This window comes from Apteryx mantelli, chromosome 10 (assembly GCF_036417845.1).
Source record: "Apteryx mantelli isolate bAptMan1 chromosome 10, bAptMan1.hap1, whole genome shotgun sequence".
Taxonomy (NCBI): Eukaryota; Metazoa; Chordata; class Aves; order Apterygiformes; family Apterygidae; genus Apteryx; species Apteryx mantelli.
Genome location: NC_089987.1, coordinates 24,063,528 through 24,080,235, shown reverse-complemented (window position 1 = coordinate 24,080,235; position 16,708 = coordinate 24,063,528). Strand labels below are relative to the sequence as shown.

General features: G+C 38.0%; 1 protein-coding gene across 2 annotated transcripts in view; it reads right to left on the bottom strand.

Annotated features, from left to right (window-relative positions):
* Positions 1-16,708, bottom strand: part of RSPRY1 (ring finger and SPRY domain containing 1) — a 42,279-nt gene that overhangs the window by 3,232 nt on the left and 22,339 nt on the right. For both annotated transcript variants that reach the window (XM_067302764.1, XM_013948649.2), the window contains exons 6-15: positions 16,198-16,324; positions 14,615-14,673; positions 12,561-12,627; positions 11,675-11,806; positions 10,270-10,385; positions 9,320-9,463; positions 5,966-6,077; positions 4,836-4,938; positions 3,142-3,294; positions 630-734 (exon numbers count right to left, since the gene is read on the bottom strand). In XM_067302764.1, coding sequence (XP_067158865.1) covers positions 630-734; positions 3,142-3,294; positions 4,836-4,938; positions 5,966-6,077; positions 9,320-9,463; positions 10,270-10,385; positions 11,675-11,806; positions 12,561-12,627; positions 14,615-14,673; positions 16,198-16,324 — 1,118 coding nt within the window. The remainder of the gene's footprint in view (positions 1-629; positions 735-3,141; positions 3,295-4,835; positions 4,939-5,965; positions 6,078-9,319; positions 9,464-10,269; positions 10,386-11,674; positions 11,807-12,560; positions 12,628-14,614; positions 14,674-16,197; positions 16,325-16,708) is intronic.

Below are 16,708 nucleotides of genomic sequence, written 5' to 3'. Positions count from 1 at the left end.
TGTTCTCCTTTTAACTTTGTGGCAGCCAGACAAAAGACCCACGGCAAGACTTCTGTTAGTGCTCTGAAAAACACTACGGAACTGGACTTAACTGAATTTCCTAGTAGGCTACTTCAATGCAGGAAAAGGGTATTATGGTATCACTTCTATTGGTGTCCCATTCTTACTTCTTAGAGAAATCTGTGACTTGAGATAACCCATTTATTGAATATTTATTGTGTATTTGAATATATAATGAATTTTTTGTTCTCACATGTTGTGGATTTTACAGCACAATTACCAAGCTGGCGTTCATCAGCAACACCTTCAAGACCAAGGAATTAAACTTAGAAGCCCAGGGATAGCATATGTGCTTAGCCACAATACTGTATCCTCTCCATGCCTCCCTTCTCCCCAAACACTGGAACACATTTAGGGATTAAGTCAGCTCAGGGGTGACATGGGAGAAATGGTGAGACTACTACATTTAGCCTGTATCTTTCACATCCTTAAAAGGATGGAGCATTTTCTGTAGGCTGCAGTCACTCAAAATAAGCAAGAACTGTATCTGATCTTGTTTAAGCTCAATGTCAAACATACATATTCTCTCTCTCTCTCTCTTTATTTATATATATATATTTTTAATTTACCTGTGTCCACACGGCCTGAGTTCTGTGTCTGCTATCTCATCACAGCAAAGTGTGCAGCAGTTCTCTCGGATACTCACTTGCTTCAGCAAAGCCAGGCGTCTGTGCCTGAAGAAAAAGAGACCACCCCCACTTTCACATTATACTCAAAACTATAGATTCGTAAGTACTCTAGAGTACTGCATCAGACCAATGCAGCACTTGCCTGTGCTACTCAACATGAGTACTGATAAGCATAAATTAAAAACATCCCACAAAAAAAGCTTAAAACATGCAAAGATGTTCAGAGCTGTCTTTGACTTCCTGGTCTTGCCTATTTCAGAGAGGGACAAAATGAGTTAGATTACAATTCCTCTAGCTCCCACAGCTGAGCATTTCCAAAAAATTGTTATTTAATATCTGTGTATTTTAAAGAGCATTAAAAAAAAGCATATCAGCAAAGTTCAGAAGTCCCATAATGCTGTAGGACAGTTTAAAACAAACAAACAAAAAAAAACAGATGCAAAAGAAAACCAACAACCCAATATGGCAACTGCCACATGTAAGGACATAATATGCACTATATTCTCTGTCTTTTATCATATAAAAAGGAGGCCCTAGAACAGTTCAGCCATTAAAAACCATACATGTAATAGAGTTCATATTATGAAGAATGTAATTTTTAGTCAAATGGGTTTTAAGGAAGAAATAAGACCACATGATATTTCTGACCAGAAAGTGATACTAGAGTAAATGGGTAGAAATCCCACACTAGTTGAAATATCACATTTCAAATATGAAACAAATATGCTATGTGTCAGAAATGTTTAATGGTAGGTTGAAGTGTCTAGCCCAGACTACGTCTTGACACTAAATGCGTTATATTCAGCATGACTCTACATAAGCCTATAGGACCTCCTGTGATGGATAATTAGGATCCACTTAGGTCCTTTTTTCCTGTCACCTTCAAGATCAAAGCAATCTTTTAATTTAGTTTATAGTTTCCAAACAGTTTGGATTGGATGGCAGGGATAATCTTTGTATACACAAAGAGCAATAGTATCCAGCCTTGAACAGACTCTTTCAGTGCTATCACATGTTAAATAGGCTCTAACCCAGGAGGACAAAATTTCTCCAGTCAAACATCAACAGGAAGCCAATTTCTTCTAGTTTCTCTCTGCAGCTTTTGGCACAATCAAAAAGGAGCTCTCACAGCTACTGCTTAAACACAGCGAGTCTAGGGCCAGAGTGAGATCAATACCAATCACATCTTATCAGCAGCTCTTTTTAGCACACAGCTAAAAACCTGCAAAAACCCTCAGCTAACGCATGAAACTAAGATAGAAAAAGCACTTTATTTGAACAGAGGGCTGACCAAGGATGATAACTAACAGATCATCTTAAGGGATTAAGTCAGGTCTTCAGTACAAAGAAAAGCCCTCACTCATAGCACCTTCGGTCACAAGGAGGTATAAATCACTGTGGCTATAAGGAACTGCACAGTAGCCTTGCAGGTTGGATTTGATTTTTGCATTGCATAAATTCAGTATACTGAGTCTCAAGCTCTGCCAACATGCAATTCAGTAGATCCAAGAGCAAGTTTGTTTTTCTTCCCTCACTGAGGCCACTTAAATACCTAATCCACTTGAATGAACGGCTAGATTTTTCAAAACCCATCTCAGTGACTTTTACTGTAGTCAGAGATACTCACCTCCAACAACAACAAAAAAAGCTTAATTAGAAGCAACAAAAGATTACTTCAATCATACACATCAGCATCATTCTAGAGAGCCTAGACTTCTACGCACTCAGGGAGGGCTGGAAATCTAGGTACAAATAGTTTGTCAGAATTTTTTCCACAAACAGTAGCAAGATAATGATACAATGTACCAGAAGATTTTTCTATTACTAATAACCTAAAACAAAAAAGCCAGTAAATTTCATTCCCGCCAGAAATTCAGAATTCAAGAAAAATTTACCCCAAACCAACAGAAGGTTCAGTTTTTATTTGGCTTGGTTTATATTTAGGTGGGTAAGCTGTTCTAAATTTGAATAATCTTTGTTCATAGTATCATTCACAAATGGGGAGCTTTCACCTGGATCCGAAAAGAAGAATAACTTCAAGTTTCACAATCGTTCAGTACCGTTACTTTGCCAACATCACAATCACATCACAAATTAGGTCAATTTTAAACAGAGACGCCATTTTTTAATTAAAACTATTCCTCCTCAACCAACTTAATATTCAAGGCAGGAGGCACTTTTATTACAAGCATTTCACTGTCACAGTACTAGTTGAAATTAATTTAGTTTAATATTGCAGACAATGATTTTAATTTGATGGATTTTGGTCATATATCTGCTGTCCTACCTAGTTATGTTGTACCAGGGTCTATGGTCCAACCCTTTTCTGAACATGGAGGAGTGACACCATCAACAGTAACTTTGCTAAGTACAGCTTAAGACTGCACAACCAAGAAACAAAGCATATAACTTCTCTACATGCAAACACACTCAAACCAGACAAAAGGATTACCTTGGCAAAATGATTTTCTCTTCTGCTGTCAGAAAGGCATAATCATTAAAGGTGCTAAATTTGATTGATGGTGGATACTTGAAAGGTTTTGCCCCAAAGTTGAACTCACATTGTTGATAGGACATGAAACTAGCTGCAGCAAAAAAGCCAGAACTGCAGTATGAAGAAAAACAAACATTTTAGGGCAACTTAAAGCAATAAGAGCACTTTTATTATCAAATCAAAATATGCCCTGAAACAAAGAGACAAATTTCTTCAGCACAAACATGCAGCTAAAGCTGACTGGGAGAAAAGCACTAACAAATCCAGTTTCAGCTGTACATCCGTCCCTTGTTCAGTTCTTAACTTCTGAATTTACTATCAGAAGTTATCTGAATTTCCTACTGAGTCAATCAATGAAAGTCTGCATACTCTACAACTAGGATTAGTCACACTTACACCAAGAGCAAATACATACATCTGAACAGCCCACAACCTGATCCTCTTTACACTGATCAGCTCAGATCTCTCCTTCAGCACTGGAATTTGAAAAAACATTTTTCTTCCAAACAATTGCTGTTTAGCAGAGTTTTGAGGAGCAGCGTCAACTGCCAGTGACACTTACAGGCACACCACTCCTGTTCCTGCTCTTTTGTTTGACTAGGCACAAATCTGGGGAACGTGCAGCAAATCTGGAGCACACACGTTGTGTGGAACCTGTGCAAGATGAGTTCAGGTCTGTGAGCTCTATTAGGACAATGTCCATCTGCTTCTCCTTGCCCTTACAGGATTACCTCAGCACAGCTGTCTTTTCTTCACAGTCATACAGACACCTTATAAAAACACCACAACTATCACCTCTTTAGTGCTACTTACAGAGAGGACCCAAGCTGAATAACACGAATAATATGCTGAGTTAAGTTCTGATAGAGTAACAGAATCTGTTAAGCATATAAATGACATACTTCACATGAAGAACTACAAGTTAAATGGTCAAAATATTCCACACTTTAAACTGTGCTACTGTTTTGATTGTATCTTGAACTTCATTTTGAGGAGAAAACATGAACAAAATCATTAGCACAGTAACAGTCAATTACTAAGTACTGTATTTTTTAATTAAGCTGAGCAAGAAGCCTCTCAAGTTTCCTCAAGTTTCCCACCAGCTTACCTTCTCAGAGCTAAAAGACTGGACTTTTCCATTAGAGTCAGAGGAATTAGCCACATGTTAATTTTAACAGGAGGTAGAACAATAAAGCCTAACGCCCTTCTGTAGTGCTGTCAGACCCATCCTTCCATGAATATTCAATATACTACTACAGGAACCAGCCCCACCGAACTGCAGCAAGTTAATACACACTTCAGAATTTGCAGGACTGAGGCATTTTTCTTTGAAAAGATCCAGAGTTCCTCAAGCACTACTAGGAATTTGTTCATCTTTGCTACAACCTCATTCTGTTTTGGTGATGTTCTAGTCTGACACTAGAAAGCCTGAGCTGAACTTAGCTTTGGAAGCTCTCAGGTATTTACTTTGGGCCCTGAAATCCACTTGCAAAACGATATCCAAGTTGCCTATTTCTAAGAAACTTTCAATAGAGAGGTCTGCTTAATGATGGTATTTATGGCAAGCAAATATCAGTTTACATTTCAAATGAGAAACATTTTCATACAATTAGATTATTATCCATACAGGTTACAAATGAGCACATACTTACACAGCAGATGAAAATACTTGCTTCTCAGCAGGAAGCTGGTTTCCATTTAAATAGAAGATCATTTGCTTTTCTTGCAAGTCTAGTAGAAATCCTATTGTGTCTCCTTATGTGCAAAACAAAGATAATTTAAAGATTTCAGTCGTGTTAAATAAAAAAAATAACTGTTTCAGCTATTTGTAAGCACTGCATATCTCACTATGAGTTGTCTCACTAAGAAGGAACTGTTCGAAAAAGCATAGAGGAAGAAACAGTGAGACAGATAATAACTAGGAGGGGAAAAAAGCAGGAAAAAATAATCAAAAAATAAAATATTTTAGATTGCCAGAGCATTAATACCACATACATGTGAATGTACTGCAGAGTGTTAGCCAAAGCCAGAGAAAGCTTTCTCCCTTGGTCTCTCTCCCTGCCTATTTTACACCCATTGCAGATATCTTCAGAACATATATTTTCTAAAGTCTAAGAAGTTTCTAACATGCTTGTACAAACTGTCTTTTTGCCCCTCTCCCCATTTTTTTTTTAAAGGATGTGTTAATTTAGCCAGACTTGGAGAGATTTTTAATAGAAGGAAGGTGGCACAGTTCATACAAGCATTGCATACACATATACTCCTGCCAAGATTTCAAATCTGAGATCAAGAACATATCTTTGTTGTCCAAGTAGTTATCCAAGAATTTAAAGTAAGAAGGACAGTGCCACTCCCCTTTAACCATGATCTACAAACTAGAAAAGTTTTTTTTTCCTCCTCTAAAATAACTGATTCAGCCTAAGGCAGACACCCAGCAGGGAACATTTCAACACAGTTTTTTGGATGTTTGTAGGACTACATTATGATGAAAAGTGTCCAGCAACTTTAATTGGTACTATGATTTGTACTCTGCCTATGGAAAAAAAAAAAGACAGTAAAAAGACTCTCTTGCCATATATTGTGAAACAGGAAAGTAGTTCTCAGTTTACTGCATCAAATGCTAGTAAAGACACAATAATTATTAAATCTTTAGTATCACCAAGATTAGGCAACAACTGCTTCATCCACACCTACTAACAAACTAAGTATTCTGGATGCCTGCAAGAGGAAAAGTCTTGTGCAGAAATCCAGTTAGGATAAACACTAGAAATGGACTAAATACCTTCTTTCCAACAGGGATGGGAATGTGGTTTACTTCTGGCATTATACCAAATCAGCTGCCGGCAGCCATCGTATGCGCAGGAGTATTCATCGTCCCCGATGCCATAACCTTCCTTTAGAAAAAAGTGAAGCATTTCAGTTTAGCCCTTCTGTGTGAGGAATGGCTGCAAAGTCTATTTTTATTCAACTAAACCATTCATCCAAGAGTGGAAAGCATCCCCCCCCCCAAGGTTCTTTTTCAAACTAGTCTTCATTTCATTTTCACATCAAAAGACATTTGGTGGGGGTGAGGAGGGGGAAAAAGGGGACTGTCTCCAAAGTGTTTTTCGTCTTCTGTGAGCTCAAATCATTTCTGTCTACTAAATTTGATCATACATTTATCTCAAACTATAAATCTCAACTCTAGTACCCAAATAGCAGCGTTAATGTTTTGAAGCTTAAAAAGACAACACAGGAAGTGTAACCACTCTCTTATCTTGAAGTCCCAGCAGCAAACTTGTAATGTCTTCCCCCACAAGTTATCATCTATGTGTCACCAGAACATACAGCACTCAAAAAGAGAACAGTCCCACAGACTCTTCACTAAATTTGTGCATATGGTGTCCCTTTCAGTGACAGTCTCCCTCAATTTGTAAGAGCATTACCAAGCAGTAGTCCCAAGGTCCCATAAAAAATGCGAGGCATTCAAAATTTCAAGAGTGGAAGAACAACCCATCATGTAGGAGAGCCCAAATGAGAAACCCCAAAGCATTTTGGAAGATAGCTTCCTCATGCTCAGCATGGTTTGTTTGTAGTGCGAACACTAGCCAGTGTCTGACCACGCAAGTCTCAGATGTCCTAAATTAATTTTAAGTCCGGCTAATGAGTGTACAATGTTATATTTAGGACTATTTGTCTTTTTGTTACACATGCTGTAAATAAAGAGTTATTCTGATGAGTGATATATCCAGTGGAAAAGTCCACCCTGATATTTCTGGTAGAAACCTTATGAACATATATACCAGCAGTATTTACCCACCAGTAAAACAATTGCAGCTCAGAGATGTGACATCTCCTATTTTCATACCATGTATAGGAAGCACAGGCAAAAAATGCATACACATCAAGTGTCTTAACAGTAAGTGGCAAAAATCTTTTAAGCCTCTTAGTATGCTAAAGGCAGACACAACTGCCACTCATTTCAAACAGTTTCCACTACAGCCAGCATGAGCAATGCCTCTGCTCAGGACAGGTCTCTAGGTTTTTTTGTCCCTTCTTTAAATTGCACTCGCAATTCCATGCTAGAGATGTGAGACTGGACTTTGGAAATGACCTAGAGATATGTACGTGTTATACACCAGCAGAGGAGAATGTGACTTACATGAATGGATGGAAGAAACTCAGCAAGAAGACAGAACTCGCAGGAAGACTTAAGCAAGATGGTGAGAAAGCCTGCTCTCCCATTCCTGTTGCACTTCTTTCCTCTCCTTGGCATGTTTCTCTTGCACCCCCCACCATCACCAATACTTACTTGTATGTCTGTAATTGGCCTAGCTTCACATTAGCTTCTGCATTGAGCCAGCTGTAGAATGATTTTCTATAATAATCAGAAATGAGCAGTTTTAACTGCTCTTCTCTACATTTAAAGGAAAAAAGAGATAATCTTTCTCCTATATTAAGCTGCAAGCGGGAACATGAAATCACGCAAATACAGCAATACAGAACAGCTCGAGGTGTATTTCTTATTCCAGCTCAGCCAGCTAAAATGTCAACCTAAAATCCCAGCCCTTTATTTCCATTCGGGTCAGTGGCAGTAGGCTTAGGCTGTACATGCCCTTTGCCATCCTGCACAGTACTGAACTTCAGGGTGGCTGAGCTTGGAAGGCTGATAATATGGAAAGCCCCCTCTAAGCTAAACACCATGCAATCTGGAGTCAGGAAGACGGACGTCAGCATTCTTCAGTTTTTGAAGCAGATTATTTTTTTGGGTAGCAGTCACTACACTTTCTCAGTATCATGGAAGTACACAAGCACATATGCTACAGCATACTGAGTTTACAACAGCCATACAGAGTTACCATGAAGATTTAAAATTTCAGAACTCTAAACTCTGTCTTTGGTTAGTCTTTTCACTGTTAATATAATGAAATCTGTCGAAGAACTTCCCCTCATCTAATAAAAAATTTTTGCAGACCTGATTTAATAATCTAGCACAACTGGCAAGACATTTGCCTATGATTAAGAATGAAGTGACCAATTCTTTTAATGCCAATGAAAGCACCAAGTGCTATTTATCTGAGTTTTGAGAAATTCACAGACTGAGTGTGTTTGGCAGCTTTTACATCCATATTCACACCCCTCTCCACCCACACATGCACACACATGCAGATACATACCCACACACACACAACTTTAAAGGGTAGAAGAGACACCACGCCAAACATTGTTTTATTTCCACATACGTATTTTTGAAACTGAAAGTCAGTCTTCACTGTCTCCTGGCTTTGTGGTATTTGCTGGCCTCTGGACTGGAGTACTGAGCAATGTAAACACAAAAAAACCCCTCAGACTTTTAACTTTCCGCTCATATCAACTTAGTGGACATTGTAATCTTGGCTTCTTCTAAAGTATTATGTGCAAATGATCCCTAACAGCAACAGACAATCTCAGATCTTAAGGGTATATCCCCCAGCACATTTTGCCATGATTTATCCAGGCAGAAAATGAAGCAGGAGAGTCCTAATGACATCTCAACTAACATTTGAGATTATTCTTTGACTATAGGTTTAGACTTTGTGTCCACATGGCACTTCACGCTTTAACGCTAATAGGTACGCATTTTTAAGAATAAACTTGTAAGAAGAATACTTAGAATCAAGAATAAGATACAAAGTTAACTGCACGAGAGCGAGAGCAAAGCAAACTGCAAAGACAGACAGATGTACTCATTCCATATTATCAGAATAAAGACAAGAGTGATTGCATGATAATCTGCTAGTTTTTAGTGAGCACTTGTTTACTTCATAAAAACAACACAGACAGTAACCAATGCCCTTATCTACAGTCAGTTTCCAAGAAGAGACTAGTCCACGGGAAACAAGCCATTTCCCTGTAGCTTCCTAAACAGACAGTGGCATCTAGATAGCAAAAGCTGGCACCGCTAGCAGCTACACAATATTTTTGTAAACAGTGTCAGTCCGTAGCACTGACAACCCAGCACTTTTCCTGTACCACTAAATTCACCAGAAATAACCCTTCAAAAGTACAGAAATTTTTGAGGAAAAGACACAGGTGCTCAGTTTTTGCCACAGAATAATCACAGTTATTTTTATAGGTGTTGTAAGTAGAATACTGAAGTTACATTACATGTACTCACATGGTTGAGAAACTTGCTGTCTTTGGTAGCCCATCCTATCTGCATCACTCCCGAAGTAATTACTGTAACTTCATAGTACCAGACTCCAGAATCGACGCAGAACGTACATCTAACACTTTCAAAGGATGAAGCATCACATCGAGCCTACCAAAACCAAAGCAAAAATTAAGTTTCTACAAACTAGCATTCAAACAAGCCCCTTCCTCCCCTGGATCAAGTTTCTTGCATGTAAGAACATACCAGCACAGTTTTGGAGGCACCTGAACTTCAGAAAAAAGTGACCTCTCTTTAAAACCAAAATAGTCACATCCTAACTAGCTGGCATTTTACTAAGGAGGCAAGACTGAAAATGTTCAGTGATAAGCCACACAAAAAAGTAGAGGGTCAATGGGATCAGTTTAAAGATTTAAAGACTAAAACAACCAAGATGACAGACCTAAGTCATCAATCATTAGCAGACTCCTGGTAGGTACAAAGGAGGGAGAGGTTTTCCACGTGCACATATCAACATGCACCTAGAAGTAGTGGAACAAAGTTTTAGAAAAAAGAAACCTTGAAGCTGAAGAGAGGGGAAAAAATAGAAATCCTACTGCTATAGGCTTTTCAAGGGTAGACTGGACAAGCAATAGCAAGCATACTTTGTGAACAATTTTAGTCAAAATGAGCAAAAAGCCAGCTGACTCTTAAGTATTTTCCTCACTTTTCTGAAATTCTGGGGCACAGATGCAGGTGTTACTTTACTGTGAGTGCTTCTAGAATTGAGATTAGTACAGCGGTGTTACAACCCTAAGACAAAGTAAACTTTCTATACAAAGCCAGCAAAAAGCTTTGATTATTTCTAAGGAAATACAGGAACACATAGCAAACAAAAATAGTTAAATTCTGTCTTTTTCTTCAAACTTTTTTTTTTTTTTTTTTTTTTAGGTTGAAACTATGAAATGACATCCTACCTCTAATCCATGCGGTGAGATCTTAAGGTATTCACTGACATCATTACTGTTCAGCATAGCCCTAATGTTGGTCAAGTCAACCTTCTCATATGTAAGCTGTCTGCCTTCTTTTAAAACTGCAGAATAAAATTAGTTTGAATTATTGCTGCAGCAAAACTTAGTTTTAAATATTTCATTTGGTGACAATCAATCCTTTTAGGACACAATTAATTTTTGGCATAACCAAATGAAATACCGACATTTTGACTGCATGAAATCAGCATCACTTACAATAACACTGTATGTTAAATATCTTCTGAACATTAGAACACAATCTATACTTCCGATTAGAACTTCTACAGACTAATCACTGCTTTCAGGAAACCCAGAGGCAAACATAAGGCATCCAAGTTCGTACCAAGATGCCATGTTTTCAGGATTTACCATCATATTTATATATTTAGTTAGGTGGAGTTTTCCTGCTCCATTACACGTGACAAAGATTGGGGGGTAGGGGAAGAAGGCAATGACAAGGGGAAAGCAAGGATTCAGAGCTTTTGACCCTCACATTTTCAGATAGGTGATGAACTTAGTGAGGCACAGAAGCTCTTCCTCTCTTCTTCCTTCCTCTTTCCCCCTTTCACAGGGAAGGACCAGAAGCATTAATCTTCCCAGGTGTCAAATTATTGACATAAACATGTTAATTTACAAATCAAAGATCTTATCCTAGGACCACTTTATATATCAGTAAAAGCATCGTAGAAAGTTTGGGATGTTTACTAAGCACTACTGACATTGGCCTGCCATAAGCTGGCCAAATCCACATAAAGCCAAACAAGACTTATTACCCAAATTTAACCCAAAGGCATTAGAAACTATAGGTCCCTTAGATACAGTTACTGGGCCCTGCAAATTACAACTAAACAAGTGAATTTGGGGATTGTTAATTGTCGTAAAGGATAAATATAGTAAAGTGCTTGTCAATCTACTCTTCGCTCTCAATCACTAGAATAAAAAGTGTTAATAATTCTTTGTGACTGTGCGCTGCTGGCAAGATCACGTAAGATCATGTCAGTGGCTAGTGACAGCACTAGGATATGTCAGTAATCCAGCTGTACCACAGAGACAGAGCTAGCATGATCTAGCTACTCATCACCTCTGCTGAAACATGGGTTACCAGAGATACAGTGCAAAGAATTTTCAATGCAGCTCAGACGGAGAGCGCAAACCACTTCCTTTCCAAAAGAGGAGACATAGTTACATGTGGATACATGTAGGCTTTTTTTTTTTTTGAGAGAGAGTGATTACAAATGCAAATCAGGTTTATTTACAATAAGTGCTTATACAAATCAAAACACAAAGCAGTGTTGCATTTCTTTGAAGAAGTTCTTAATATTAAATTAATCCATCCCTTTGTTATACCTACACAGATTGTCTAAACTCCACTGGGCACAGAATCCAACCTGGCGTTTTAAATAGTCTGGATTATCTGTCCATTTCTCTAGCAAGATCAGTTGGTCACTAATGCATGATTCAGAAACTGTCATTTTATTTTCACCTGTAATTTAAGAGCAAAAAAGAATAACTGCTATAAACTAGGGATAAGTTTAGTTAAAAAGAATAACATTGTACATATGCAATAGAAAATTTTTTTTAAACCTCAACTTTACAAATAGCATGAAGTTCTTTTCACAAGCAAGCATATGAAATTACTTAGCACTCAGATATACCACTTCACTGTAGGCAGCCACATCCCCCAAAGACTTAGATCATAGCTGTTCTCCATCTCTTTATTAAGATATTTTTTTTTCAGTGACAAAGGTCTCAAGTCATAAGACTTCATGTAGCAACTTCTAGCTGAGGAGGACTGAAATGAGTTTCAGTAAATCTCTTAGGGGTTTGGGGGTGGGAGGGTAGGGTTGTGACCAAAGCAACAACTATTTCTTCATGCCTATAAATGCCCAGTCACAGCTGTTCTCCAACTCTTTATTAAAAGATTTTTTTTCAGTGACAAAGGTCACATGTCGTAAGTCTTTATGTAGCAATTTCTAGCTCAGGAGGACTGACGTTTCAGCAAATGTCTCGAAGTTGTTTGTTTGTTTGTTTTGCTTTGCTTTTGGGAGGGGGAAGGTGTCACTGAAGCAATAAGTATTTCTTCCCGCCTGTAAATCCACCAACATTCCTTTTTTTACATCTGTGTTCCCATCAACCCAGTCTTTCCCACTCTCTTAACAAATGTGATCAGATGAAGCAAATGGCAGTCATGCAGTAGAAGCCATACTATTACTCTTACAGTTAAGGCTGATACTTACTTGTTTGTGCAAACTTCTCCAGGGCTATTAGTGCAAAAAGCATCACTGTCGGATGGGACTGGAAATTCTAAACATGGGCAGCAAGAAAATTTGTTTGATAAATACATGGCACAGACACGTAGGAAAAGCTGTTAGTCTGTCATAGAATATGTTAGGTTGAAAGGGATCTCTGAAGGTCATCTAGTCCATCGTCCTGTTGAAAGCTGGTTCACATAGATCAGGCTGCTCAGGCCCTTGTCCATCCAAGTATCTCCAAAGGGTGGAGATCCCACAGCCTCTCAGGAACCGTGGTCTAATACTTGACCACCCTTCATGATGGAAAATTTTTTCCCTCTTATCTACAGAATTTTCCATTTACAGCTTGTGCCTTTTACCTCTTACCCTATCAATGTGCACCTTCAAGAAGAGCCTTTTCCATACCCTCCCACTAGGCAGCTGTAGATAGCAATAAGATCTTCCCCTAACATTCTCTTTCTCCAGGCTAAATAAACCCAATTCTCTCAGCCAAGTTAACAAAATAGTATTTCATCCTATAGCAATTTATATTCTCAAAGCTATCCATACGAGAATGAGGCATTGATGTAGCCTGGCAATACAGATAGTGGGAGGGCATGAGGAAAAGAAAGAGGAAGGGATAAGAGGATGAATACTTTCATAAAAAATACATTTACATTAATTCTAGCATCTAAAGAATGACTAACAGACCAAGTACGTAACACCTCAACCAGGATGTGCTTAGTCCCCCCTCCTCCCAAGAGTTCATAGCAAATAACTTAAAGTCAACCAACCAGGCATATTAGACTGGCTCCTCAAAATGGCCATCTTTTCATCTCACACCAGTCTCAGACCTACGCAACTGGGTTTATTTCATTTGAGATGCTCCTGACCTAACAAGTGAAATCAGAATCGATTTTTAAGTCAATAGCCCTGAGCACTGACTCAAGAGCACTGAATAAAAGCCTGTTTTTTCTAGACCAAAGAACAGAACCGTTTTTTCAAAAGAACTCTCAACTTTCTGAATGTGCTCCATGAAGCCTCATTCCTCTAATGTAAAATTAAAAAAATAAATAAATAAAAAGGGAAAAGAGAGAGAGAGATGAGGACTTTAAATGTAAAGAAGTAATCTAAAATGATTATTCAGAGGATAAAAAGCTTGTATTTGATAATTAGAGAATTACTGACTAAAAATTATATACTTGAGGTGCACTTTTTTTTTTTTAATCTCCTAGACTAGCTGTGCAGTTTTCAGTTTGTCCTAACAGTAATTAACACTTGCAAAGAAGTGCCATATAAAAATTAATAGGGAGGTTGGTTCCGTCTGATGACTTTTCAAATCCTTTTCAAGAAGCATAAAATATTTGCTTTCTCACCTGGTACAGCAACAACAAAATAGCCCCTGAATATATTCAGGTATAGCCTTTCTACCATTTCCCTCAAGTTGTTCAAGTGCATTCAGTGTCAGTGGGAATTATCCTCCTGTTAAGCTGAGATACAGTTTGATCAACTTTTCTACTAATGCTTAAGTGGAGTTTGAAATTAGCAGGCAACAAGGTAATTGGATGAGGAAAAGGTATAAACTTCAATAGACAGCCTGTTGTGCTATGACATGCAAGAAAGCACAGTTATTTTAAAGACAGCAAGGTCCCAAATGTTTTTTTTGTGTGTATTTTCAGTAGGCCTCTCTGAACTTATTAAATGTCAATTTTCTATTATGTTACCAGTATTTACCAACTATGACCCTAACTTTTCACAATAATCCAAAAATAATTTGCGTTATTTGCTTCTCAATGCTTGACTAATAAGAACTTTAACACAAAGATGGTCCCTGAGGGTCAAAGGTCCGTCTAGTGCAGGCCACTGTCAGAGAAAGGACACAACAGAAGATGTGCAAAAAAAATTTTGAATGAAAGATACTTTGTTCAAAGACAAACATAAAAGCCAGACCTGCATTGTGACACAAGTACTTTCTCTTTTTAAAAAATTGACACTACTTTCCAAGAAAACGGGAGTAATTGTCATGCATGAATACATACAAAAAGAACTAGGACACTTACCAAGCTATGAAGTAAATATTCCAATATGCCTGGGCTGAGTAAGCCTATACTTGCAGGACCTGCAAAAACATTAAAAATTAAATCCATGCGTAGGAACAATCATACTCTCATCCTTGCACAGAACTTTTAATCAGAAGAGAATAAATTAAAAGAACAGCTAAGAACACTGACTTTGCAACAAAACAAAACTATAAAAAAGAACGATCATTGTTCCCCTAAGTCAAGTATTTGCTACAAAAATAATTACACAGTTACTGCCAAATTACAAACATTTTCAGTTTACTTGTCGTAAATGAGTACACAGTTCTAGCTATACTTCATAGTTTTTGAAGCAAGAATCCTTCTGTCAGCCTCTGATTAACATTTTTATGCCCATATAATTTTGAAGAGAGCAGGGAACCACTTACTTCTAGAGTCAAAGCATAAAGACTAGCTCCCTTCATCAAAAGCACAAAATAAGCAAAACTGACAGTGTCTAATATAGCCTACTTGACAGTTAACTACACAATTTGCAGCTAATTTTGCACTATAGTAAGCAGCCAACTAGAAAATGCCCTGAAATACTGCCTGTTTCATCGGTAGAGAGATATAAGGGAATCAAACACTGATATCTGTGAACGCTGAACAAATTCTAATGAGTTCCAAGACAACATTAACAGATCTGCTGGCTGAGCTTGTACAAGATCTGCTCCTGGGGCACTAAGAGGAAAGCAGACACAAGAACTCATTTTAAACTTGCTATAACAAGAAGGTAGAAGTATTACAATACAAAAATGCTTCCTTCACTTGTTCTTCTCTCTCTCTTTTTTTTTTTTTTTGGCGAGAGAAATATTGAAATTATGCTTTTAACGACCATTCAGTGATAGCGGACATTCACTTTGGCCTCATTCCCTTTTTCTGTCCGCTTTCAGAAAACAGAGCAAAAAACTAGATACAAAAAAGAGCATTAGCAAGAAGGAAACTTAAGCTTAAGCTTCCAGCAGGGTACTACAAATAACAGGGAATAAAAAGATCTATATTAAAAAAGTCACCTTAAAATAGAATATGCAGCAATGTAACACAGCAGAGGAAATTTCTTCAGGTAACAACCTTAGAACACTACCAGTCTAGTAGAAAGAGCATCTTTCTTCTATCCTTCTATACAGCCTCTAAGAATATCAATTTAATATTCTTGTCTACTGGCTAAAGCACTAAGTACTCTCAGTGGTTCTCACCCACCCAGATTAGGCCTAGAGAAAAGATTGATTACCAGTGTTAAGGCCATATATTGTAAGCATAAACATTGCTCCACAAATGTATATATTCCAATTTGGCAACCATGCATCGAAACAGTTTGATCTTTTCAAGCATCTGGAATTGTAAATCAGCCGACTCGGACCAAAGCTAGTCCCTGACGACCGAATGTTTTAACCCTTTAATCGAGCAGCAGACTTGGCCACACCAGTCAGACAAGGTCTCTCCTCGATGCAAAACGTTACTCAGTTCTAAGAACACATTTCTGAGCCGGTCTGCATAGCGGGTGCTAAAGCAATAGGTACTTCAGAGAGTCAGATGCAAGCTTTCAGCAGGCTCCCTCTGCTCACCTGCTAATTTCTCTGCTAAACAGCCCAGTACTGCAGTTGTATTCCGATGTTTGGCAGGGTGACAAGCATCCTGGCAAGCAGCAGCTCCGCTTAAATTTAGTATTTCAGTTAACTTTTGTAATGCATCCTAAAAAACAAAATTAGAAATCTCTTCAACATTACTGAAGGATATGATTTTCCCCTCTTAATTCAATATATTACAAGCAATGATTTTTATACCATATTACCAAAAAAGCAGCATCATATATATTGCAGACACCAAGGGATGGTTATCTTCTTATCTTAGAAGATAATACAGAACAGATGGGAAGATATGAAGTTCAGTGTAGGGGCTGTAACTTTAAAATTACCAGCAATGTCATAGTTACGACCAAAAACTCATGACACTTCTGGCCATACACAAATGAACTACTTATAGTAAGCAGAACTTGAATAGCAGATGAAAGCAACAATACAGACCAGCACCAATGGCACTACTGCCATCTAATTTCAGACACTGTTTCAAGTGTTC